At 47.1% G+C, this 24,826-nt stretch overlaps 10 protein-coding genes across 10 annotated transcripts; 4 read left to right on the forward strand and 6 right to left on the reverse strand.

The window, feature by feature from the left end:
* Positions 1–365: 365 nt before the first annotated feature.
* Positions 366–1,301, reverse strand: N7532_001642 (lipase family protein; the record flags this gene model as incomplete). Its single annotated transcript, XM_056614136.1, has 2 exons — positions 366–750; positions 841–1,301. 2 exons carry the CDS (start codon positions 1,299–1,301, stop codon positions 366–368), a joined length of 846 nt encoding a protein of 281 aa, XP_056479177.1.
* Positions 1,302–3,192: 1,891 nt separating this feature from the next.
* N7532_001643 (uncharacterized protein) lies at positions 3,193–4,176 on the reverse strand (the record flags this gene model as incomplete). The annotated part of the gene is made up of 1 exon (XM_056614137.1): positions 3,193–4,176. The coding sequence occupies one exon, from the start codon at positions 4,174–4,176 to the stop codon at positions 3,193–3,195; it is 984 nt and encodes a 327-aa protein (XP_056479178.1).
* Positions 4,177–5,339: 1,163 nt separating this feature from the next.
* N7532_001644 (endo-1,4-beta-xylanase) lies at positions 5,340–6,825 on the forward strand (the record flags this gene model as incomplete). The annotated part of the gene is made up of 10 exons (XM_056614138.1): positions 5,340–5,583; positions 5,640–5,680; positions 5,732–5,780; positions 5,841–5,962; positions 6,018–6,163; positions 6,218–6,306; positions 6,360–6,389; positions 6,459–6,547; positions 6,610–6,675; positions 6,736–6,825. 10 exons carry the CDS (start codon positions 5,340–5,342, stop codon positions 6,823–6,825), a joined length of 966 nt encoding a protein of 321 aa, XP_056479179.1.
* Positions 6,826–9,213: 2,388 nt separating this feature from the next.
* On the forward strand, positions 9,214–10,052 carry N7532_001645 (glycoside hydrolase family 12 protein; the record flags this gene model as incomplete). The annotated part of the gene is made up of 3 exons (XM_056614139.1): positions 9,214–9,629; positions 9,687–9,907; positions 9,973–10,052. 3 exons carry the CDS (start codon positions 9,214–9,216, stop codon positions 10,050–10,052), a joined length of 717 nt encoding a protein of 238 aa, XP_056479180.1.
* Positions 10,053–12,278: 2,226 nt separating this feature from the next.
* On the reverse strand, positions 12,279–12,931 carry N7532_001646 (uncharacterized protein; the record flags this gene model as incomplete). The annotated part of the gene is made up of 3 exons (XM_056614140.1): positions 12,279–12,656; positions 12,709–12,741; positions 12,893–12,931. The coding sequence occupies 3 exons, from the start codon at positions 12,929–12,931 to the stop codon at positions 12,279–12,281; spliced, it is 450 nt and encodes a 149-aa protein (XP_056479181.1).
* Positions 12,932–12,986: 55 nt separating this feature from the next.
* On the reverse strand, positions 12,987–13,262 carry N7532_001647 (arylsulfatase; the record flags this gene model as incomplete). Its single annotated transcript, XM_056614141.1, has 2 exons — positions 12,987–13,150; positions 13,193–13,262. The coding sequence occupies 2 exons, from the start codon at positions 13,260–13,262 to the stop codon at positions 12,987–12,989; spliced, it is 234 nt and encodes a 77-aa protein (XP_056479182.1).
* Positions 13,263–15,231: 1,969 nt separating this feature from the next.
* N7532_001648 (uncharacterized protein) lies at positions 15,232–15,893 on the forward strand (the record flags this gene model as incomplete). The annotated part of the gene is made up of 2 exons (XM_056614142.1): positions 15,232–15,618; positions 15,690–15,893. The coding sequence occupies 2 exons, from the start codon at positions 15,232–15,234 to the stop codon at positions 15,891–15,893; spliced, it is 591 nt and encodes a 196-aa protein (XP_056479183.1).
* A 417-nt stretch (positions 15,894–16,310) lies between these two features.
* N7532_001649 (uncharacterized protein) lies at positions 16,311–17,111 on the reverse strand (the record flags this gene model as incomplete). Its single annotated transcript, XM_056614143.1, has 2 exons — positions 16,311–16,878; positions 16,930–17,111. The coding sequence occupies 2 exons, from the start codon at positions 17,109–17,111 to the stop codon at positions 16,311–16,313; spliced, it is 750 nt and encodes a 249-aa protein (XP_056479184.1).
* Positions 17,112–20,757: 3,646 nt separating this feature from the next.
* Positions 20,758–21,537, forward strand: N7532_001650 (alpha/beta hydrolase; the record flags this gene model as incomplete). The annotated part of the gene is made up of 3 exons (XM_056614144.1): positions 20,758–20,881; positions 20,902–21,137; positions 21,217–21,537. The coding sequence occupies 3 exons, from the start codon at positions 20,758–20,760 to the stop codon at positions 21,535–21,537; spliced, it is 681 nt and encodes a 226-aa protein (XP_056479185.1).
* Positions 21,538–21,628: 91 nt separating this feature from the next.
* N7532_001651 (cytochrome b5-like heme/steroid binding domain-containing protein) lies at positions 21,629–22,025 on the reverse strand (the record flags this gene model as incomplete). Its single annotated transcript, XM_056614145.1, has 2 exons — positions 21,629–21,795; positions 21,887–22,025. The coding sequence occupies 2 exons, from the start codon at positions 22,023–22,025 to the stop codon at positions 21,629–21,631; spliced, it is 306 nt and encodes a 101-aa protein (XP_056479186.1).
* Positions 22,026–24,826: the final 2,801 nt, after the last annotated feature.

Consider the following 24,826-nt stretch of genomic DNA (forward strand, 5'->3'; position numbering starts at 1 on the left):
AGGGTTTTCTAACAAAGCTCGGAATGTAGTCAGAAGAACTTGGTAATGACGGCGGCAAATGTCCCATTTGACTTTCGCAGATCACTTTATTAGTTGTTGGGTTGACGAAACATCCCGTCGAGCTAGATGTTGGCAAAGCGTGTGCTGCGGATCGGGATTAAGGTCGTGCTGACTGAGATCTACCTAGTCGCGAAAGTAAGAGTCCTATGAGTAGAAGGGACTGGAAATGTCGGTAATCCGAAACCTGCTGCCAACCCGATTAACTGAGCGGAGGAGCGGATCGATAGTAGTATTGAAGAAAGAAGTTGTTCTACAGTAGAAAATAAGGATGTACATGGCTGTGCCGCCGACCCGGATCAACCAAACTACCATGAACAAGCTCCACTCGCCATCCCAAAGTAAGTAACATGGGCATCATTCACTCCCTGTCCGCCCTGACCTTCACAACACTGGGCCCCGTTGCCGGTGCAGATATACGTGTTTTGCGCACTATAGGGGTCCACGCTCCAGTATTCGACTCCGGCGTGGACATAGCCCTGTTCGACCGGGGGCAGGTTTGGGATGCCGTCGTTAGCATGAGTGACCCGGAAGAAGCGGGTTGTCTCCGGGCTGCCCGTGTTGAATGCCTGATTGACGTACGACGCATAGGCCTGGTTACCGGTTCTCGGTTCGCCGAAGGTGTACAGGCTGATATTTCCATATGTGGCGGAGAGCTGGGCGGCAGTAATTGCTGCCATGGATGCACCTAGGCTGGGCCATATGTTAGCTCTGTTAATAAGGGAAATACTGCGGCTGGAAAGAAGAGAAGCCTTGAGAAATTGGCAGCAATATCAATCATACCTATGACCCGTCACTGTCAATGCATAGTCTGGATAGTTTTTGGCCTGCTGTTGAACAAAGGATTCAACCTGATCTTGGACGGAGAGCCATCCAAGATAGTATCCACCATGCACTGCGCAACCAGTGCATTTAGGAAGTGTGTCCAGCGCCGCGAGAGTGTAGTTGGTGTCGAGGTCCAGGTTCTTACCACTACCCGTGCCGCGGAAGACGGTTATAATCTCACGGCGGGTATCGTCGCGGAGGACCCATCCGTTGATGTCCGTTTGGGGGTTGTATATCTTGTTCACTGTGGTGATTGTTGCTGGGATGTTGCACAGGTCCGCATAAGCAGCCTGAGAGATGGTTGCCATCCCCACTAGGCGGTTGTAAATGCTGTCGGAGATGCCCTGCTTGACGGCAGCTAGACCTTGTCCTGCTGTCGTGGCAAGGACAAGGGCGTGCGCTGCAGAGAAGGTTTTCATTTTGAAAAATTAGTTCCTGGAATGACTAGATGGGCAATGGGTGATGAGAGGAAAAATAAGAGAACTCATTTCCATCTCTTAAATAGGGGACCATCGGATAATGACTATGGACGGAGTGGATCATGTCCCACTAGGGCCATGGAAGCTCATCGTATTTTGCCGGCCGCGGGCAAGCCCTCCACGACACACCCTTGAGACACGAGAAGCAGCCAAATGGCCCACCCTAGTTCCGCGGGTCCTGTCTATCGAGGCAGGGATGCTGTTTACATAAGCATCACATAATAACTTAGTTAGTTAGTTAGTTAGTACTCGTGAGGGCCAATTGAACCATCCCAGCGATCGACTGATTGATTCAAGAACTATCTATTCAGAACGCCATCTATTCAGGGGTTGTTAGCGTGTTACAGCGCTGCTTTTCCGAGAATACCCCGATTACTATACAAAACAGGTGGGAGATTGGGTATTCGCTGAATCATCCTGCTCCTGGTTGTAAAATATCCACCTCTGATCGACATTAGACACTACAGTCCAAAACGTTCTTTACCCACGATACTGTTAAGTCGGGGCTATTTTGAAAGTAGCCTCATATGGTCTAGTGTCGTACCGAGTAGGGGCGAGAAACAAAGCGTGAGTGTCTGGGGGTAAACTGTTCTCGAATTCTACTGTATTTGATGCGGGCATGAGGTGCGTTGGCAGAACGTGTGCTTCCAATTCCAGGATCGTGGTGGCCACTGTCCTGACCAAAAGACATTAAGTAGCTTCGACAGGCCTACTTGCATAGGCCACTACTCCAGTTTTTCGCCCAGCATAAGAGGCTTCTGGTCTCTTGAGGGTGTCTCAGTTTGCCCCATAAGTATACGTCACGGGCAGATCAACTAGGACGACACCGCTTCGACCTATCAAGACCAGTCTCAGGCCCCCTTTGTGAGTGAGGAAGTTGGATCCTGGATACCCGGACACTGCGACAATCTAGGAAACCACGCAGTAGATCGACTGGCCAAGGATGCGGCAAACCTGGGCAAAACACACTCCTTTCGCCCCCTCCTGACAAGGGAGAGGGCGCTTATCCGCGACAACATCCGCGCTCAGTGGGAGCGGGAATGGAAGGCATCTACCAAAGGCGACCACATGCGAAAAATCGATAGCACTCTACCGGCGGCCTACACCAGGGAGCTGTATGGGAATTTGTCCAGGGGTTGAGAAAATGTGGCTGATGATGGGCATTATCGTGAGTAGTTCAAAACCAAATTCATTAATGTTATCTGCTCTTTTATCTGCGCAGTTCAAGGCGTGTTCAGCTTCGACCACGGACTAAAATTGGTCACTACCGACTCACGGAGACTCGATTGGGGATCATACCAGTTTCACAGTATCTCGAGTCCTGTATCCGGGAGAGAGATCCAGGTTTCTGTATTCTATTAGAGAAGTTTTCAACCGGAAGAACAATAATACATACATGTTTCTTGTCCTTTAAAACTCAAATGAATCAGTCTATCGATGAGGTTTTATCCTAAAGCAATCTCTGTACCCCTTGGTGTAGCTTCAGTTCTGGGTTAAAATGTAATAAAGAGTGATAGATGATTGTTCAGTGGGTTAAACGGTCAGACGGTCACTAGTATGCATTATTTGTTGTAAAGGGTTAACTCTAATCGTGTCCATATATATTTCAACACCTATGTGAAGATGACCATTGGATAAAATAGTCTCTATCTACATTCAATGGCGCCACAGATTAGTACCAGAACCGGTGCGGAACATCATATTCATCCACCGCCGCCCATCTCAGACATAAACCCTCTCCCTTCTTTACATGCATTCGGACACACAGGGCCATCACCCTAAAACTCCCGCAAGTTCTCCTTTACGGCTCCATTGCAACAACAATTTCTCTTCATCTCTTCAGAGTGAGCAAACCAGGCTTGTACGGAAGAGCATTGTACTGGCCACCGGCATTCGGGTCTCGGCCTTGGTAGAGGAATTGGAGTTTGCATGGGTCGATAGTCATTGTTTGGTCAGGGTTGGTGCGGACCAAGTCGCCGTGACTGATGTCGTTGGTCCAGGTTGCACCACTGTTAGCCTTTCCGGCAAACGGCTTGCTCTCGCTCGTTGCCTGCGGGGTCCACGAGCCTCCGAGACTGCTAGCAGTGAATGAACGGAAAAACCGCCCTTGTGATCCCATTGCCTCAACGATCATAAGGTACTTGTTTTGGCCTTTGACGGTGTAGACTTGAACTGCCTCAAACAGGTTGTTCTGAGTGTCACTGAGCACCACCTCTGAGTTCGTTCCGAAATTTCCTGGGAAATTGTTGATGGGCATGCTAGAGCGGTAGATCTTTCCATTGTCTCCTGCAAAGAAAAGATACATATGTGTCGAGTCGCCGATAAGGGTCTGGTCAATAGCACCAGTGCCTGAATTGGCGATCTTTCCAGAGAAAAGGGCTTGCTCCGATGACCATTGATTGGTGGTAGGATCAGTTGATGTTCGATAGGTAAAGGTGCTCGAGCCCCATTGGTAGGCCAGGACCCAAATATTCTTTGGCTGGAAGTAGAACAAAGTGGGCGCAACAGCATTAAAGCCCATTGCGTTTTGGCTCGCAGATGCCATACCAGACCAGTCGGAAAAGGCGCTGAAGCTCACAGATCCGTAGTTCCCAGCTGCGTTGGCAGTTGATGCATAGACGACATGTTTGTTGTTGAAGACCACGTTGGTGAAGTCCTTAAGTGCCACCCATCCAGACTTGGGGTTCACGAGAGGGCCAGTGGATGTCCAACTGTAAGTTGACGGGAGCGCGCAGTCAGCGACGACAGCTGGCGATGATGCAAGTAACAACAAGACAGATGACACTAGGCCAGCCTTCGCCTTGAAGAACATCATTGTGGTGAAGGCTCCAGTCAGTGATGATTATTGAAAGATGATTGAAAGTCTCCAAGCAGAAAGACAAAAAATCTGGGCTGGAGGTCGACCGTGCTTAAATCATCCAAGTGCAGCTTAACGATTGATTTGTTTAACTGGGAAATATGAGATCAACTACTTTCATATGCAAATAAGCTCCACGCTGTTTCAAGTGGAAAAGAAATTATGTTTGGTATTTCCCTTTTTTCTTTTTCGCTCTCAAAGAAAATAATTTAGGATAAAGTACATTAGCCAGAACTACTCGTCCGCCGGGTTTATGCCTTTCTGGGGATTGGAGCTGACATGCACCCCGCACCGAGGTAACCATTCCGAGATTTTCTTCAGGCTATTGTTTAAGTTTGTACATGTCTAGTTGTTGAACTGCCTCGTGGGACTGGATTAATGCCGTAAATGGACTATGAACAGACGTGTCGGTGCCGATGGCAACGTTCAATGGATATAAATTATACTGAGACACCATCCATCACCCTAAGGCTGTTTCACTATAAGACACACTAATCTTCAAAAATTTCCAGTTTGATGGCTTATCCGTATGTGCGGGTTGTTCATTGTGCCTTCTTGAAGAATGTCGGAATACCCCTCGGAGTCTCGGAGGTTCCTCGGAAGATTTGTCAGGGGAAGCCGAAAATAAATTTGAGAATATAGTATTTGAAACCAGGGCAAGCTTTAGCTTGGCGAAATCGAAGATGATTGGTTTCGATGACCGCCAAGGTATCCTCGATCGCCGTCGTCTCCGCACGGGGAGGGAGGACCCTTTTTTTGGTTTCCACTAACCGCCATGTTTTCCCCTTGAACACAAGCCAAGTCTTTATGGTCCTTTCATCATTACATGTAGAGGCTAGACTTTACAGTGGGCCTACCGGCCCAAAGGGAGCTTCATGGTCTGATCGTGTCTAGAGATCAGCGTCCAGGCTAAAGCTATGCAATCATTTAGGCAAAAAATGATTGAGGTAAATGCTAGGACATTGGATAAAATAGGCAATATCCGTTCCGCATCAGTGGAGATAGATGATACGCATCAGATTACTATATAGATAGTCTCCTCAACCCTTCCAGACGGTCTTTGTCTTCTATCATTATCATTTCCATTCCTCGATTTGAAAACCCTCGACGCGTTTCCCAAAATGGTTCAAATCAAGGCAGCCGCTCTGGCTCTTCTTTTCGCTGGTCAAGCGCTTTCCGGACCTGTTGAAGCCCGACAGTCCTCTGTGAGCATTGATGCCAAGTTCAAGGCTCACGGGAAGAAATATCTCGGAAACATTGGTGACCAGTACACCTTGAACAAAAACGCAAAGACCCCCGCAATCATCAAGGCCGATTTCGGTCAACTGACTCCGGAGAATAGCATGAAGTGGGATGCTACTGAGCGTAAGTATCATCATTTACGGGGCAATTAGAGTATGAGAAGCTGAGTCGGAAATTAGCAAACCCTGGGCAATTTTCTTTCACTGGATCGGACTATCTGGTATGAATCCAGCCTTTTTGCTCCTTTGCGTGTTTCTAATAGAGACTCTAGGTCAACTTTGCTCAGTCCAATGGAAAGCTGATTCGTGGTCATACTCTCGGTAAGTACTGAAACCCTAGGTCCCAAACATGCCAGAAGGAGAGAAGCTAAACTCATCAAGTGTGGCACTCCCAGCTCCCATCTTGGGTCTCTTCCATCAGAGACAAGACAACTCTGATCAATGTCCTGAAGAACCACATTACCACGGTGATGAACCGTTACAAGGGCAAGATCTACGCCTGGGTACGTGAACTCAATAGTCTCAGTCCTACAATGGCACATCGCTAACTTGTTCAAGGACGTTGTGAACGAGATCTTTAACGAAGATGGCTCTCTACGTAACAGCGTCTTCTACAATGTAATTGGCGAAGATTTTGTACGGATCGCTTTCGAAACAGCCCGTGCTACGGACCCAAATGCGAAGCTCTACATAAATGACTACAAGTGAGTTATGTCCCTTAGCTCTCTTCGTTTTGCATATGTTCTGATCTTGCAAAGCCTGGATTCCGCCTCCTACTCTAAGACGAACGGTATGATCAGTCATGTCAAGAAATGGATTGCTGCCGGCATCCCGATCGACGGAATTGGTAAGATACCTGCTATAGTATTTCACCGTATATGACCACTCACTCCTTTCTAGGCTCCCAGACTCATTTGGGTGCTGGTGCCGGTGCAGCAGTTGCTGGATAAGTACCCCTTGCCTCCTGTCAACCGAACATTAGCTCACGCCCTTATACAGCTCTCAATGCTCTTGCCAGTGCAGGAACGAAGGAGGTTGCTATCACTGAGCTTGATATTGCTGGTGCCAACCCTACTGACTATGTCAATGTGCTTTTCCATCATCCCAAGGCTAGTCCAATCGAGTTCACCACTAATAACTATCTCCATAGGTTGTCAACGCCTGTCTGAACCAGCCAAAGTGTGTCGGAATCACTGTTTGGGGAGTCGCTGACCCGGTAACTGCCCATTGCATAAAGATAAAAAGGATTGTATACTGATACAAGATATTTCTTCAGGATTCGTGGCGCTCCAGCTCCAGCCCATTGCTCTTTGATGGGGGCTATAACCCCAAGGCTGCATACAACGCTATCGCAAATGCCCTTTAATTGCGGTGCTCTTGATCTCTATCTGACAATGCGAAGTCTGCTACTGAGTAGGCTACACTTCATTCTAAAGTGTCCAATTTATATAGAGAATTCGGGTCGTAAGGACAGGAAAGACTAGGGCTTTAGGAACTACTTGTCATTTACATCAGAGAAATTGATCTTTAACAAAAAAATGCCACTTTGTTAAAACTCTTAGACGTCTTCTCCTATTGATGATATTGAAGTCATGCCGTAACTCCCTCAACAAAAGGGCACAATTGACCGAAAGCTTGATCTATAGCCTGGCTCCAGATATAGTGAGAATAAAGGTTCTTGACTAGTGCCGGAGTTCACAAGCAAGTGGAAAATAGCTTCGTACCTTTGAGCCCCACATCTTCTGGGAGCACACCTGCGGTTTCAATACACTCTACTCAGCTAGATCTGGACTGGCAGCGGATGAGAGAGGAGTGTAGGAAGGGGTATTACTAGCCGATTAGTTCGGATATTATATAAACGTATCTAGGAACTGCATCCGAAATTGGAACACCAGGCTGAGCTAGACCAAATCGAAATCTATGTGAAGCACCCTGCGCATGTTCTGGACCCTTGTTTCAGAACAGCTCGATTTGACTACTACCTCCATCGGACGAGCTTCCTGATTTGGGGTGTCTCACGGTAGTTAGAAAATTGACAACTCCCGAACGGGACGCATAGTTCTCCACTTCTCGGCGTGACAAACTCAATATCCTTAGCTCCCGTCAACCGGCGTATCAACCTGAACCAAATAGTGGTTTCCAGGCCATAATCCCGTGTTGGAAGAGGCTCTGATTGAAACAGGATTTTTTCCGGTGGGTTTCGTTCATGCAGTCGGCCAAGGCTGCTGCACAAAGTTTCCTAGCTCCTGTACGGCTGTCAATCCTGTCAACAAGGTGTTGTCTCGCGGGATAATCACCCATGGCCGGTAGAATTCGATGTTTCCATTCCTTTAACAGGATGTGATTATCGTAATTTATCATTAATCTTGGATGTGGCTTTCAATCTGCTAACCAAGAGAGGTAGACGGAGTTTGGGAAAACTCAACATGAACTTTCAGAAATGAGAAACTAGTGCAGGATGAGCTCGCGATAATTCGGCGTTCGGTGTCAGCATTCCGAATTTTTGAATGTCTGCGGCATGCCAGTCTTGTCTGAAATACATAGAAAAACTCAATGGCATCCGATATCCCCTTTAGCTGCCCCTCGACAAGACCATCGCATAAGCTCAGTTAGTGCGGCTCCTATCTGAATAGGTATCTTCTGCCCTTTGCTCAAAGCTCTAAGCCTCACCTCTGATCCGTGACCTTTAATCCACATGTTCGACTTTTTCGTGCCTCCGCCTGAACAAACAGACAGTGTGCGAGAATCGGTGTGTTAACACCGCAGTAGCAAAGGTAACAGCACTCTACTCACTCTCGCACTTGGATCAGCCACCATGGAAGAAAAAAAGCACTTTTTCTGGCCGTACGCGTGATAAATCAGAGAAAAGGATATTGCTTGCTCATAAGACTGACAATACATGACGGTAATTCACACACAAGTATTGGAAAAAAGCGTTATGCTAAGGGCAGTTGGGATGATACCTCAGCATTAGCACTACTGCGGCAGGGTCAACCCCAGCGCTCTGCTCGAATAGCTAGCTATTTCGTCATATACCCACAAAATATTTTTATCGAATTAATTTAATGTGAATATTATGCCAATATTTAGTAAAGTGTCCGCAGATTGAGCGCTGAGCATCATAAGGGATGCGCAGCTCATTAAGCAACGCCACGAAGCAAGGATATTTACCGTTGAGGACACGGGGGTTTCGCCGGAAGAGGGGCTTTCAACACATACTTGATGCCAGGTGTTATACCGCTTCAGGAAACTGGAATAGCCTCGGCTTCCTCTAGGTGGATAGATCTACTCGGAAATTATTCGGATCCACGCAAGTGCCACAGGGTGAAGAAATCAGCGCCTCAAGGCCCGGTGTAAACTAAAAATACATAGTTTGAGTCCAGAACCTTAAGGAGGTTCTCCCAGGCCCGAGGGCATCACCATGATCTGGCTTCGTATGTTTGTAATTTTCAGTGAGCATACAGTGCTCAGTCATTTTCCTTTACTTGATTGTATAGCAATGGTATCCAGTTTTTGCTCCGGCTATATTGATATTATGAAACGCATTATAGCCTTTAGTCTACAGCTCTCAACAGAAAAAGTCTCGATCTTACAGCGAATTGCGTTGTTTCCCGCGGATAAACGGTCCTTTGGATAGAAATGGAAAGGATGTGTTGAGTCTGACCTTGGCCGTGCCGCTGTCACAACTATAAAATCTCTGAGAATATTCCAATCATTTCATACAACGGTACAATTCATTTGCTTGCTTTTTAAAATGAAGATCACTCTCTTTTTACTTGCACTAGCTACCACTGCATTCGCTCAGCAACAGACGCTATGTGACCAGTATGGCTATTATGCCAGCGGCAGTTACAGTGTCAACAACAATCTTTGGGGGAAGGATTCTGGGACTGGCTCTCAGTGCTCTTACGTCAACTCCGTCTCGGGTTCAGGCATCTCGTGGTACACTACATGGACCTGGTCTGGTAGTGAAAACAACGTGAAGAGCTACCCCAACTCGGGTTTAGTGAATCTGAAGAAGCAGCACGTCAGCCAAATTAGTAGTATCCCTACTTCGGTGAAATGGAGCTACGACAACACCAATATCCGCGCCGACGTCTCGTATGACCTTTTCACAGCCGCAGATATCAACCACAATACCTATAGCGGTGACTATGAACTCATGATCTGGTATTTCCGCCCGTTTCGGCTCGTTATCGTCTATTGCTGACTTTATCAAACACTCAGGCTGGCCAGATATGGCCAGGTTCAACCCATAGGTTCCCGGATTGCGACGGCCTCCGTGGGTGGCAATACCTGGGAGCTGTGGTACGGTGCCAACGGTGCGCAGAAGACGTACAGCTTTGTTGCTTCCAGCCCTATTACCTCTTGGAGCGGGGATATCAAAGGCTTTTTTGACTACTTAACTCAGCACCAAGGCTATCCAGCCAGCAGTCAATATCTCATCAGTATGTTTCGTCAAAGAGAAGTGTCCTAAAAAGTGCAAAATGCTAATGAGTTATACTCCCTCCAGCCATGCAATTTGGAACAGAGCCATTCACCGGCGGGAAGTCTACATTTACGGTGTCAAACTGGTCTGCCAATGTGAACTAGATACAGTCCATCATATGTGGATTCTTAGAAGGGTGTCGTTGTAATTAATGACAGGAGCACAAGAGGAAGTGAGGAAGGGAAGGGTGAGGATGAGGGGTGGTACATTCCGCCACGTTTTGAATGAGCCTAGTGACAGAATACTTGAATATAACAATATAACACTCCAATTGGGATCGACTGGGTCATTAGGTTGTGAGAGTCACCAGATCGATTTTTTTACTTATCGAAATCAAAACAACATTAGTACTGTGAAGGGCTATAGCTGAATTGATTCAATTAAGCTAGGCCAACATGCTGTTTACAACAATCTTGAGGAAAGAAGAAGAGGACAGGGTCGATCCCGGTCCTTAAGAGTGTTGGTCCCGTATCGGATAGAATCCTCTAGAACCTCGTGACGGAATCGCTTGGAATCCTTCCACCCAAACAGTATTCGAAAGGCCATGGCACATGGTTTACCATCGGGCTCTGGCCTGTCACAAGTACAACCAATTTTGACTCATCCAGGGCAACATGAAAGGATATGCTGGACTCATAAAATTCAGTTGATAAGGCTAAGGAGTTGATTTTTTCCTATTCGACCACTCACATTGTCGAGCCTGCGCAGACTGCTGCTGCGGAAATCGGATGGCGATTTTGTCAATCAGTTGACGCAAACCAACCCCAACGGGCAAATTGTGACGGTGACCACAACACCACAATGCGCGGATGGAAAAAATTTCAAGATGAGTAGAAAGCTCCCATCGGCCAGATTCCAAAACTGATTTTATTTTTACATATTATTGAAAACTGGTGGCAGGAATGCTGAAATGCTCTCAGCCAATAGAAACTCGAACAAAAAACCCGGACGAAGATCACGTGTGGGGAAAATCAAGCCACCAACCACCAGCGCCACAACGCCTTTTGTATATTGAACTTGGTAGCATTAGAATCAGAACAATTGTCTGCTGCCAGTATTCTTCTATCTTTTAATTTTCCTCAAAAATGGTGGCAGGATAGGGTCGGCACTGTTTCAGCCAATAGAAACTCGGACGAAAGCCCAAGATGGTCACGTGCTATCCCATCGGCTGAGTGGAACCTGTTGTACTAGGACGCTTGGCCCTTCGATGCAGAGGGCATCATCAAACCTCCGAAACTTGTATTCTCCCAGTTATACGGTCGCATAATCGGCAACGTACGATATTAACACAGTGATCAAATTCAATCACGGAACACACGAATTTGGATCCAATGAATACCATTTGCAGTGTACGCATGTATTTACTCTGCCGGCGGGCGCCGGTTGTTGCGCTCAGTGCCAAGAAACGATATATCGAGACTATGGTGTTCATCAGGGGTGGGCTGCGTTGTCAAAAAGTCGACAAACACCCCTACAAGGGCCAGCCATGCTACCTCATCCACTCCCGTCTTGACCATCCTTCATACGCAAGCAAAATGGGTCGAAGAGGACCTACTGCGATATACAAAATGAGGGCTGAGAAGAATGCAGCCCGTCGGGACCGCTATCGTGAGCGAAGCGAGGTCCACTCCTGTCTCAGGAGTCATCAGTCCCAGGACGTTCACAAACGCGTAAGTGTGTTATAATTTGCCAATTTGATTCCGCACTGCCATTTAACCATCGATTGCAGAGTTCGAGCAAGTAGTTCGGGATCCACACGAGTCGAGACGAGAGGCGGACTCATCTCCACAGTCGCAGTCCGCCCACGAGCGCATGGCTACTCCAGATACACTTGATGCGGGTTCTATGCTAATGGTCGCGGCTATTTTCTAGTTCGTGAAGAGACACTGTTGGCACAGGGATCACGGAAACATGGGAAGAAAATGGCGAAATGCTCTCGAGATATTCTGCTGTCGGCATTGTATCGCGTAGGTTGAAGCTGGCGCTGAGGGAGACTGGAGGAATTTAGGTGCATTAGAAGTGATGCGAAGAGAAGGCGGGGAAACGGCGTAACTTTAGCGTGCAAGACTCGAGGCTGAGATGGATTAGGCCCCCAACCACGTTGAGTCAGTAGTCATCATGTGACGTTCAAAAGGCTTGATATAACGTGCTTTGATCATGTTAGGGTGGTATTTTGGCCCCAATTTGGCAACCCCGCTCGGGAATTTCCCAGCTATTGCGAAGGTGCATTTTAAAATTCACTTGGCCGAGTCGCTCCTATTACCTCCTATTACAATGTCCATGTCTTCGAAATGCTATATCGCTTGTCATTTCACATTCAGGCAAATTCATCAGACCCATTCGTGCCATAGTAGGCCATCGCGTATAAGATTGTTTCCCTGCCCGTCACGATCAAAGTCGAATTGCGGGCCCTCGGCATGGAGAAGGTACCCACGCATATATTCATCGAAAACAACTCTTGTACTCTGCTCCGCCTCATAGAAATGATCATATACCTCATTTAACGCATCTTTCAAACAATTGACTGCTCTATTAGGATGCAGCGCCTTCCACAGAGTGACGCATACTTTGCCCTTGTAGGACTTGAGAACCAGAAGCAGCGAGTCCAATCTTAGAACCACTTTTGGGATGCCTATCCCTAGTATATGATGTGATAAGGAGACTTTCTCATTTTCCGACAAAAGATTCGTCATTTGATGTGGATCGGTCTGTTAATAGTCAGATTTTGAGGGCTTCTAGGTCAATATGTCGAGATCTTACATCCAGATCGTAGAGCTCATGCTCATTGTTGCACTAAACTAAATAATAAAGATTGTACCCGCCCCCCTTGATCTAGATGGCCTTATAAGAGTTGTTGTAAGCGGATAAGTCAGCTATTCAGTGATCGTTATTATTAGCCAGAGCCTGATTAAAGAAACCTAGTGATACATATAGTCATAGATACCTTCGCTAGCTGCAAAACCTCAATACTCCACAGTGACATATTCCTGCCTCTCGAGATATAGTGACTCTATCTGTTCCTTTGTTATAGGTATTAGCTAGCCATCAAAGTCGCTTTGCAAAGGGATTCTAAGTAATCGGAAAAATGTTGGGGCCAGGTCAGTATGCGTTGTGACAATGTCTGTGGTCGCATTCTCGCGTACTCTTGGTCCACAAATGATCAAGGGTATATTAATATCCTCTTCAAACCCATAAGACTTTCCTAGTTAGAGCCTATACTGCCCTATGTGATAGCTATTGTCACTACTATAAACAATGTATATATTATTGAGGAGGCTAAGCCCCTCTAAGTGAGAGAAAATGCCATCAACCATCTTATTAATAGTCTACAGAGCTTAGAGTCTATTATAGTAGAAATAGTCATTGTATTTGACATTAGTTTGATTCTAGCGTCTCAGTGTTTTGATCTAGTTTGCACCCGAGGGAATGTCTGGATTAAATAAGGGTGTTTATAGAACATTTACATCATCAAATAATTGTTAGTGTCTTTCTGCAGGAATTGGCGCACCAAAATCGAAAACAGGGTGCTTATCTAGGCCTATCCCATTCATAAACACATTGCAATGCGGAGCACTTAGAGCAACTGTGAGGAAAAAGGGTTTTTGGGCTTCGGCGGCCTCTTCAAGAAGCGTGTATGCTTTCTGCGCAAGGATGTCTGTGATATACTCTCCTTTGTAGCTTCTCAGGGCCTCATCATTCTGCTGAAATGTACTGTTCAAATAGTCATATATATATAGATCGAGGAGGAACTCCTATATTACCACATATTTAGAAGGGTTGCCCCACTGAAACTCTTAGCTTACTCATATGGCTCGTAAAACCATTTGGGAATAGAGAATTGTAATTATTGATAGTGTGGACGTTTAATAGCTTGCCGACATAGTAGATATTGTATCCGGCCTCCCTCAACTAGACGGGGAGGTAGTTTTCATTGAAGCCTTGGGAGATGAATTTAGGATAACCACCTACAAGCGTGTTAGTACACTCGAATCATAAAATTGCAATATCAAACTCTTCAAAGCATACCATATAGAGGATTGATGTCAGTGACGTTAGTGTTGTGGGCCAGCCTGCCCATCTATAGTGTCACGCGCGACAGACAGCAGACACTGGTCGTGTAGTAGTGGCTGCAATAGTATGTACTGCTATTTAGGAGATGCCTCTGCACATAAGGCATATAATCTAAAGAGCCAAGATAAGTATCCTGGTCGTCTATTAAGATAAAAACAATATTTAGTTTGTGCAGGGCAGAGAATGACTATTGCTAGGCTGAAAACCAGGTCGTCGCCCGAAGGCTGACCCAAAGCAATAAACGGACGAGGGCACATATGCTATGCAGGATTGGGGACAAGCGTGGCTGTGTGACCCTGCGATCTGTCGACAACCTAGATTATGAAACTCGACATACAGTTGAGTGATAACATTCTGGTCCACTAGTGCTTATTAACCCGCCGAGCCACTAATGCCGCCATTGGAGGGATATAGTACATCATCGGAAATATCGAGTCTGAGACCGACATTGAGAGAATGTAGAAGCAAAACTAAGTCTCGTACAATACACGACTCCGAGAAGAGGGGAATGATTCAAGCGGGACAAAGAACAATTCTGCTGCTGTATAGGGCGAGTAGGAGTAGGAATGAAAGCAGGAAGGGGAGCTAGAGAGGGAAAGAAGCATCAGGGTTCAAGTCGCCCTATGGTGCTCGCATTTACTGCAAGTCTCGTGACATCACAACGCGTCTGCCTCACCGGCAACTTCCAGCAACAGGAGAGCGCCTTTGCCGCCTTGACACCTATTTGCTCTTTCTTCTCGCACTATCTACTTTCCCACTCCCACCCCTCTTCTTACTCTTGCTTCTCTCACCACCCTCACACCCCTCACCCCCAACCACACTAAACTCTCGCAATCAATTTGCGTTTACAAAGCTACTTTTATTGCTGCAACCTATACAGCTTGATTCACTTTCTCTGCCGGCGGCATAGAGGACCAGTCCATGTCCCTGGCTCAAGGCCTAGAGGACCAGGCAGCTAGCCATCTCTGCTTCATCAAGGCCAGTGAGGCTGAGTAGCCCAAGACACGTCTCAAAAGCCAGAAGACCACTGAGGAGATCCAGATGGCCCCGATCTTTACTCACGCGGCGTATGCCACTATTCAGGCAAATCCTTCTGAGCAGCCTGCTGTCTTTCCCCAATATGGGCTAATTGGGAGTGAAGTCACAGAGACAACCAAGGCAGACCACACTGACACGCTTATCTATACAAACACGACGGCCCCCTAGGCGGCAATGATTTGTGGCTCGCAAGGCAGTGGAAAGAGCCATACACTGTCGTGTATTCTAGAGAACTCTCTAATTAAGTCACTGCCCGTCGGTAAGCTGACCTCCCCTCTTGCGGGGCTGGTCTTCCACTACGACAAGTTCACAGGATTCACTAGCACTCAGCTGTGTGAAGCAGCGTATCTCTGCTCTGCTAAAATCCTGGTTCGAATCTTGGTCTCCCCGACTAATTTTGTGACCATGAAAGACTTGTACAGCCAGGCTAAGGGTCTGAGCCCTAAGCATCACCTGATTACTGTTAAGCCAATGTTTATCCCCCCGGAAAGCCTCACAACTGCTATGATGAAAACATTAATGGGGGTCGACAACAAGAGTGACTGCCCGCTTTATATAGAGGTATGTGTACACAATGGCGATGTCCAATATATACAGACTAATCATCACCACTCAAATAGATGGTGCTGTAGATCCTGCGTGAAATGGCTACTGCTGATCAGGGCCGCCAAGGCTTTAACTACACCTTATTCAGACAGCGCATTGACGCGGCACCCTTCAAAGATGGACAGCTGGCTCCCTTGAAAGTCAGACTCTCGATCCTGGAGTCCTTCCTTTCTCCAGCAACATCGACCTGTGGTTTTTCAGACCAACCGCCTACAAACTTTGATGCCTAGAAAGCGCAAGTCCAGGATCTATGGAGATTTGACAAAGGTTCTTTGACAATTATCGATTTGAGCTACGCCTTCGTGGGACCAGACGATGCTTGGATAGATCATACTTTGCCAAGTCTGCCCGGGTTTCGATTGCAAAAAGAGCGCCATGTCCCAGTGCCAGTCCAAGGAGGAGGTCGCCAGACGCAAATTGTGGTCGTTTGCTATCACGAATGCCGATTCCAAAACTAATTGTCGATTAGCTTTCTGAGACGGGTAAACAAGGATGCATTCGCCATACACCGTATATTCTGAATCTCGATTATTCTTGAGCCAAACCTGATTAACTTTCCACCCAACTTCCCATTTTGCTGTGGATGAAGGAAATAGGACCAAATTAATATGCTGGCATCATGGGTTAGAATTGGGCAACTTTTCAAATTACAGTTTCCTTACTTCATATCGGAGACCTCGTTCCATTTTGTTTTCATCGGAAGGCATGAAAGACCCAACTCTTGCTCCTGTAAAAAGGTATAATTGAAGAGCAAACAGAATTTGACATTTGATCAGCGCAGGAATGAATCCTTTGTGATCAGCCTGCCACATTGACGAAACTACCTTCAAGAAGTCGTCTTTTTCGAAGTTGTACTTCTGTTTTCTTTCATTCACAACTTTTCCATCTTTCGTCAATGTATTTTTTATCCACTGCACCTCGTCGTCCACGGCGTCAGAACTTGTTTGAAAAGGAGGCAAACGAGAACTCACAGTGTAAATTTCTGTTCGGTCCGTTTCAGGGACCTCAGTTTTGGTAAAGTCCCTAAATCCGCCGAAAAATCTCTCTGCGCATGCCTTGGTTGTTCTCACGGTTGGTTTTCTGCTTTTGCTGAGTCGGCCGTAAGTAGAGTCCGCATACCAGCGAATGAATGCCTTGACCATTTCATGGCCTGGAGGCTGGCAACCTTGGACGGTTTTGTAATCTTGGAATCCATTTTCTGGGTCTCCTGTGAACCTGGCAAAGTCAGCCTTATTGTCGATTATGAGTCACTGTTTTTAAACCTACTCGAACCAAAGATCCAGAGCTTCTTGATGTAATTCCTTGGTTTTCGGGAGCTTCTTATCTTTTCTTCGAACTTCGTCTTCTTCCTTGAAAGCGCCAGGCAGATATCCATTTCTCTGTCGTTGAAGACGCCGCCTCTCTTTGGCTTGATCATCACGATTGGCGAAAAAGGCTTTTTGGCCCATACTCAGATATCTCTGAGATTTGTTGTTGAATAGACACAATATTAGGCAGGATTGGACTTTGGTAAGGACATATGAATGGAAGGTGTGCAATGAATGGAATATTGAGGGGAATGGGGTCTATCTTTTATATTTGAGAGATTACAAACTCAGCACGAGACATGGTGGAGGAATAACTCTTGACCATGTCATCCTGAACGGGCTGGTCCAGCCCTATCTTTGATGCGGTGGGCAAGAGTGGCGCAGTCTTTTTTTTTAAACAATCATTTAATGCGGTGAGCAAGAGTGACGCAGTCTTTTGTTTAAACAGTCACTCAGCTTACAAGCGTCAAGGTACTAGTTGTCACAGAATATACAACCTTACGGGCCATACCAATTTAGGAATAGCGAGAGATACGATAGGAGTCAACCTCTGATTGGACGAGCAACATTACCGTGTGACTAAGCACTGCCTGATCACTAAGCGAATTTGAACGATCACTGATTGGTCACTGAGCGATCACTGAGCGATCACTGAGCATTACTCATTGATCACATGACCCCACTGACCTGATCACTGAGTCTGAGCCTGTGCTGATATCTACTCAGTGAGCCTGAGCCTGAGTGCCCTCATAAAAGCGGCGGCAGCCGAGACAGGAAAGCCCCACCCGCCAGACATAATCCGGTCTATATAGGTGCGCATATGTGCTGGAGAATGTCTGACAACTCTTGGCACGCTCCTTTCGTTCTAGTGCTCACCCCCTCGCCGCTTTTGCTCACTGAGTAGAATTGAGCACGGCCCTGACCAGTCTGAGCTGATCAGTGATCATTATCTAATTAAAGTGGTTCACTCGGCGATTGTTAGAGCCACAATGGATGTGGTTAGGTACACTATACAGTGGCACCGCAAAAGTCTGTGACCACCCCTTATTCATCGCTATTTTCTGCCATAATTCTGCCACACCAAAAAAACTCATGTAATACTCAGATATAACTAATATTTAGTGTATCATCCACTAGACTCAATAATAGCCTGCACCCTACGTGGCATACTATCTGATAGATCTTCTAGAATGCTAAGGTCAAGTTGCTGCCAGGCCTCCTTTGCTGTAGTGATCAGAATCTCTAATGTATCATCAATATTAGGCATGTGTAGTAGATCTGGTCTGATTTGATAGATCTTATGTTTCAACAGCATCCAGAAGTTCTCAATTGGATTTAGATCTGGTGAATTAGGTGGCCAAATCATAATTTCACGTCCAAGCTGAGCAATATATTCACGTAAAATGATTGCAGTATGAGATGGAGCATTGTCTTGCTGAAAAATTGGCCTTGGATCAACAAGTAAAGTTGGTAATATTCGGCGATATAAATCACGAATAACAAAGCGATTTACACCCCGTCGATGTGAATTCGGATCTCCAGAAAGTGGGATAAGAGCAGTTCGTTGAGAGGAGCCAGAAAATGAAGCCCAAAACTTCTGTTTAATTTGGAATCCTCGGTATGGAGTTGAATAGACTTCGCCTTGAATTGCTTGCTCTCCAGGACGAATGAATGTCCACTCGGGTCGAAGGCCGATACCACGCTCAACTGTACATTTGTCAGTCCAGAAGACACGATCAAAATCCTCCTTTGTATAGTGTTGATACCGTAAAGCCCACGCCAATCGTTGTTCAGCATGTTCAGGTCTTAGATAGGGTCGTTTCATCACTCGCCACTTTCGAAGGTTCTCAACACAGAGAAGACGAGCGATTGAGTCTTTTTTGCACTTATTGATGACCCCAGAGAGTAGATCTTCATATGTAACTCGGGGTGTTTCGTGAATCTTCTGGAGGATCTTTGGACGCCCAGACCGCTTCAAAGACTGCTCTTTTTGCCGAACTCTTGACCGTAGGCATGTCATTTTGATAGTTGAGAGTGGTAGATCAGAGAATTTCTTGTGGATTTCCCTATAAGACCACCCAGCGATCTCTTTCAATGTAGTGATCTGGGTACGTAGATTAGGGTCTAATGCACAATTCCGGCGACGTGGTGTGCTTGTAGGTGGAGGAGTAGGTGGCCTAGGAGGTGTAGGGAGAGGGCCCTTAGGAACTAGGCGCTGTGGTAAAGCTCTTACACGAGGCATTGTGTGATGTAGAGGGGTGTATAAAGAGACGCGAACGCGATACTACAACGCGGCAGAGTATATTTGCCAATTTTAGGAAGGTGGAGATGGGAGCGGTCAATTGGGGGGGGAGTGGTCTCACAGACTTTTGCGGTGCCACTGTATATATACAAAGCGGTCAAACATAGCAGAACAGGTCCGGTTCGGGATAAACCAGTGTCGGCATCCAGGGTCTGTGACAGTGCTGAGTCATGTGCTGGACGAAGGATGAGTCTTGGAAGCCAGGTGATGGGTATCGAGGACGGAAAATACGACGGCGACATTGTTCAGTTTGCCTTCAGTGGATAAAAATGGAATATGCTATACTACGCCCCTACAAGGGAGTCCTGCGTGTCCCAAACTGAAATGTCACTTTCGCCATTGCGCGGAATTGAACTCTCGCTTTCGCACGATTAGGTAAATAAAGTATCTTCAAGTACCGTCGTTGCACGCTCTCTAGCATCACCATTTTCAACACCAAATATCTTCATAATGTTCGAACCAAGAAGTCAGAAAAAGTCATAGATTAAAAGAAAAAAAAGAAAAAAAGAGGGCGTGGGAACTGTGCCCGGATCTGCAAATCCTCCTACCCGCCAGCCTCTCGAACCTACAGATCACGCCGCCCGTCCCACCTGAGCCGCAACCTTGTTACATCCAGCTACCAGGCCGCAATAGCGGACGCAGACCTTCCGCAGCCCTAGCGAGGGACCGCAGACGAATCCAGTGGGGAGTTGCCAGCTCGACAACCGGAACTTTTGGTGAAAGGATCCAACCTTTTTTTTTTTTTTTTTTTTTTTAATAAGGAGCTCTGAATGTGTCTTCCCTGTTCATCGAGATATTAATCATCATCAAACATCTCTCAAATTAGTTCAGAATATTCTTGCACCAACTCTACCGTTTTTAAGCCTCTCAAAAAGCCCTTGCGTAGACCGACGCATCTGGTCGAGACAAAGCCTGCAATCTCTAAGAAAATGCAGTGCTGTGTCCTATGGTGGGCAACAATGCATGATAACGGGTTATCACATAATCCTTAGCCTGAGTCGTCCTAGCAGAGAATCCGGCTCGAAGACGGCGATATTACCGGCAACTTTTGACAATCCAATGGTCGAGCCGCACAACAGGACGGGCGGGCCAATCCGACTACATTATCGCCCCGCAATCATTTTACGGGCGATGACGACGCTGTGATAGGCGAAGTGGCCCAGAAAATACATACTAAGCCGGGCTAAAACCGCCAGCTCTTCTGTTCAGTGCTCATTGATCAACACGCGTCTTCGCGAGCGCCATCTCGGACCCCGACCCACATGGCTCTTCTCTAGTCCTCCCTCGAATAACATGATTCATTCCAGAATGAGCTCAACCGTTTGGCCATTTCAATCATTTTAACTGCTTACAGGTTGCCGGGATGTACACTAGCAAGAGTGCCGGATATCCTGACTTCCGGCTCCCTGGCCGCGATGCCCGATTCTCGTTCAGTCTTGCTGTGATTTCGATACTCGTCCAGGCTACAATCCAAGCTGGGTCAGGATGAGCAAACCTACCTTCGTCTTCTGTCGTGACGCTTGGGTCATCCCGGCCTTCTTCAGTGCTACTCGTTCTCGCCTGGAAGCCCTCGGGGTCCCCTCTGCTTGCCCCGCGCACCCGTCGATTGGTGCTGAACCCCCTTCAAAGACACTCGAGGACGATGTCTCTTCGAAGAAGGACGTGACGTTATCATCGTTGCCCTCTCCTACGGGGGCATCGTTGCTTCCTCAGCCGTCGAGGGGCTCACAAAGTCTGCTCGTGAGAATGAAGGCAAGTCCGGTAACGTGATAAAAGTGATATTCCTCTCCGCATTCGCGCTGGACAAAGGCCAGAGTATATTGGGTATTCTGGGTGGACACTATCTGCCATGGATGAAAGTCGAAGTAGGTGGACTCCTATTGCATTTCTACATGCGAGGTATTTGGACAAGTTCGTCTTTAGAATAAAACTGACACTGAACAGCATGATTACGTCCTTGCCGATGGGGCAGGCGATATTGGCTGTCAGGACATACCTATGGAGAGCCAAGAGAAGTGGAATTCTCTAACACTGCACACCTCTCAGGCGGTATTCTCTGGAGAATCAACATACGAACCATGGAAAGAAATCCCATATGCATATATTGTTTGCGAGGAGGATCGAGCTCTACCCCCTCCAATGCAGGAGCTATTCGCCTCTAAGATGGGAGGCCCTGAAAACACGTACCGTCTTCCAAGCTCTCATTCGCCATTTTTGAGCATGCCGGACCAGCTTGCAAAGACATTACAGAATATTGTTATGTAACATGCTCGGCTGCTACTACTTCTGTTGTTATTACGAACGAGAAGGATATTATAGTTTACAATGGGCATTTGATGCTTGACAAAATTGCTCATCAACGGTGGAAGATTGAAGAAAATAGTTTCTGAAGACCTTTCCCTGGCTTTGAATCTCTTCTCAGTGTCCCGATACAGAGATCGTTCCCGTACTTGTGCATGATTGCTGGTCGATGGTATTTATGGTACTTCTTGGTCGCATCTTGGCCACCCACGGAAAGTAGGACTGCAGAGGGAATAGAACGTAAGATACAAGTAATTCGTCAAAATGGCAGGAGAACTTCAGAATGGAAATGATCGAGATCGCAGTAACGGACCTTTCTTCCCACCCGGATGGTCATCTAGGTAGCTTGTGAGATCAAAGATCTTGTCGTCGATGATAACCCATAAACTATTCTCTTGGTTGTGAGATGCGACATCCTCCAAAGAATACGATGCATGGGGGCTTATGGCCATTGTTTCTGTCTCTGTGTGGCCCATGTTATTTCGCAGAGTAATTAATGATGTTGAAATATGAATTATCTTATATACCTTTTCCTAGCCGACTCACAAATAATCCTGTTGGGTCTTAAATCGAGTGAGAGGGCACCCGCGTGCTCATGAGTACTTCGGACCTCGGTGCGCGGCTCGGGTGAGGGGTCACAGGAAACAGCATTCATTCACCTCCCAGCCTCTAACCAGCTGCTATCTAGGCCGGCCCTATGTCAAGGATCAATATGAAGGTTTTAGCCAGGTTCCCACCTGGGCAGGTGGATACGCGCTAAGCCTGGATCTCGGACTGCTTGGTTAATTTCCCCACAAAAAGTGCACTCTAATATTGGCGATGCGTTGATCACGGATCGCCTTGAGTTTTGGCCCCGAAATCCCCACCGAGTCGAAACTCCCTTTTCTATCTCCTCGTCAGAACTCACTCATGGACGCTGTGTCGGCGTTGTCGTCGCTCACTTCGAAAGTAGGCTCCTCCTTCGCAAATCCGATGGCTCCCAGACCTGGCGCGCCTGCCATGGGCAGCGAATTTCGGCCCGCCATATTCTCTCTCGGCATCTTCATCCTTGCAACTCTACTCCTGTTGAAAATGTCCTTCTCCTCTCGTCAGGCATAGTCAGCAGATATCCCGCCCACCTAGCATAATGGCAAAGATGAGATTGCCGCCTTGCGTCGCTCCGTTGAGGAATTATACACTGCAGTGCAGGAAGTCCGAAAGGTATTGCACCAACACCAAATCGCTGTCAAAGACGGATTCCAGTCCCCTTTATCATTCGAGGATCCAGATTTCAAGATATCTTCCCAAACGCCTCCTCCGGGTAATCCTATTTTGAAAGGGTTACTCGTGCGGGTTTTGGCTATTGAAGGCGTATTTTTTTTGTTCATGGCTTTCGAAGAATTCGAATCGCTTCGATCGGTATTTCTCAGTTAGCGAATCGCCGGATATGGGATTATTTTCAAATTTGTAGGGCTCACGGGGATGCTGGCATTGTTCAAAAAATGCTTTGGTTCGAATATGTCGCCGGAGCAATATGCTCTGCCTATGCTGGTGTTTTTTATGCCCATTCAATACGAGATGAGAAGCCATACGATGACTATGGGCCTTAGAGAAAGGTTGCATATGGTCCCTCTCTGAATACGGAAAGCAATCTGGTTCTCTGCTTGGATATGGCATCCATTGGCCACAATGCTCCCATTTGGCAACTTTTTCGTCTCGATCGAGTGCTCATCAACCGCAAAGTCTCTACAAAGAGTCCTTTCATGCACCCTGGAGAAGCCGTACAACTTGTCTCGCCGAACCAAATTCCAGGGACTATCCCGCTCCTCTATGTCGTACGAATGAAGTGTGACGGATGAACCTGGGAATAGCCTCATCTCGTGGAAGGGTGCCTGAGGTATAATTTTGGGTCGTTTACACTACGCGTTCGCTGGTGCGCGTTTGCTGGGTACTTAAGCCCTCTTTTTCTGGCGGACTTCCTTTCTTTCTCCTTCTTCATCTTCGAGATTCTCGTCTGTAGGCACTGAATGACTCTGTTTCTTTCGAACGGCCCGTAACATGAAGAACACATCTTCGCTGGCCCTGGCTTGTCTTTCGTTCATCGCGCTCCACGTGCACATGAGCCTCTCTCATCGGTCTTCACCCTTGATTTCCCTTGATCTCCCTTGATCCAGAGGGTATCTAGGCTCCGGGCGGGCCATTTTTCAGCGCAGGAAGCAACCTTACATCGGACTCGCATTCATTGAACTGCTTCACGTATTGGGTACACGTCCAAAAACCAGGAATCCTGATGCAAAATAAAGCGGGGCAGTAGATGACTGCCGTGTCCCGGAAATTTCCATTGTACATCGTCTTGGATGAAACAACCATGCAGTTCTCCACCCTTGTGAAAGGCCGAACCGTCATTTATCAGGCGCAACAACCCCCCGCGCACAGGGTAAACGGTGTCATCTGCGGCGGTCTCCCCAGCCCAGACGCCCATGGCATTAACGATGGTATCTGCCTCATATATGCCTAGCAGTTGTTCTTCCTGAGCAAGGACCTCTGTTGAGTGTATCGGTTTCCATTTTCTGGCCCCCTTGCTTCGGACCAGTCTTGTGCGGATTGCCATTGCAACACCGGAGTCAAAAACCGGGAAAAGAGTCAAAAATCGGGGAAATGTGCTCATAGGCATCCTTCAGTCCATCGTGGGAGTCGGTATTGACCCCATATTTATCGAAGAGATGGGCACCCTGAGAGAAGCCGTCCATCCCAGAGTCATGGATAGACTGGATCTTGTCTGCTTCGATTTATCCTCGTGGAGCCCTCATCTTCACTCCGTACGGCTCCGCGATAGCCTTATTGTCCGCAATTACGCGGAATACATCCAAGCTTTCGAGAGCCCGTTTCTAGACCATGGGAAGCCTTCCTTGGAGCGCCTGCGGTCCACATCCAGCCGGGGAAGCTCCCAGATCACATCGGCGATCTGAGATGTAAGACGCGGGCCATCGCCATAGCTCGTCCACTCTCTGAAAGTGATGGTAACATGGTACCCACGGTCTAAGAGGAACCAGGATAGGGTCAGAGCAGTCACTCCCGCACCGATGATGAGGACGCGAGGAGACCCCCTCACCGGAAAATAAATAGGCTATGGACCGGCAGAGAGATCATTGTTGATTCTCAGTGCATCGGTTGAAGTTGCCGAATACATGCTGAGAGAAAATTGTCCTTCCGTCATATGGTGAAAATACAGAGCTTGTTTGCCTGGAATATACCAGTAATAACTCCTACTGTA

This window comes from Penicillium argentinense (genome assembly GCF_028826775.1).
Source record: "Penicillium argentinense strain IBT 30761 chromosome Unknown utg000002l_segment0_segment0, whole genome shotgun sequence".
Classification (NCBI taxonomy): domain Eukaryota; kingdom Fungi; phylum Ascomycota; class Eurotiomycetes; order Eurotiales; family Aspergillaceae; genus Penicillium; species Penicillium argentinense.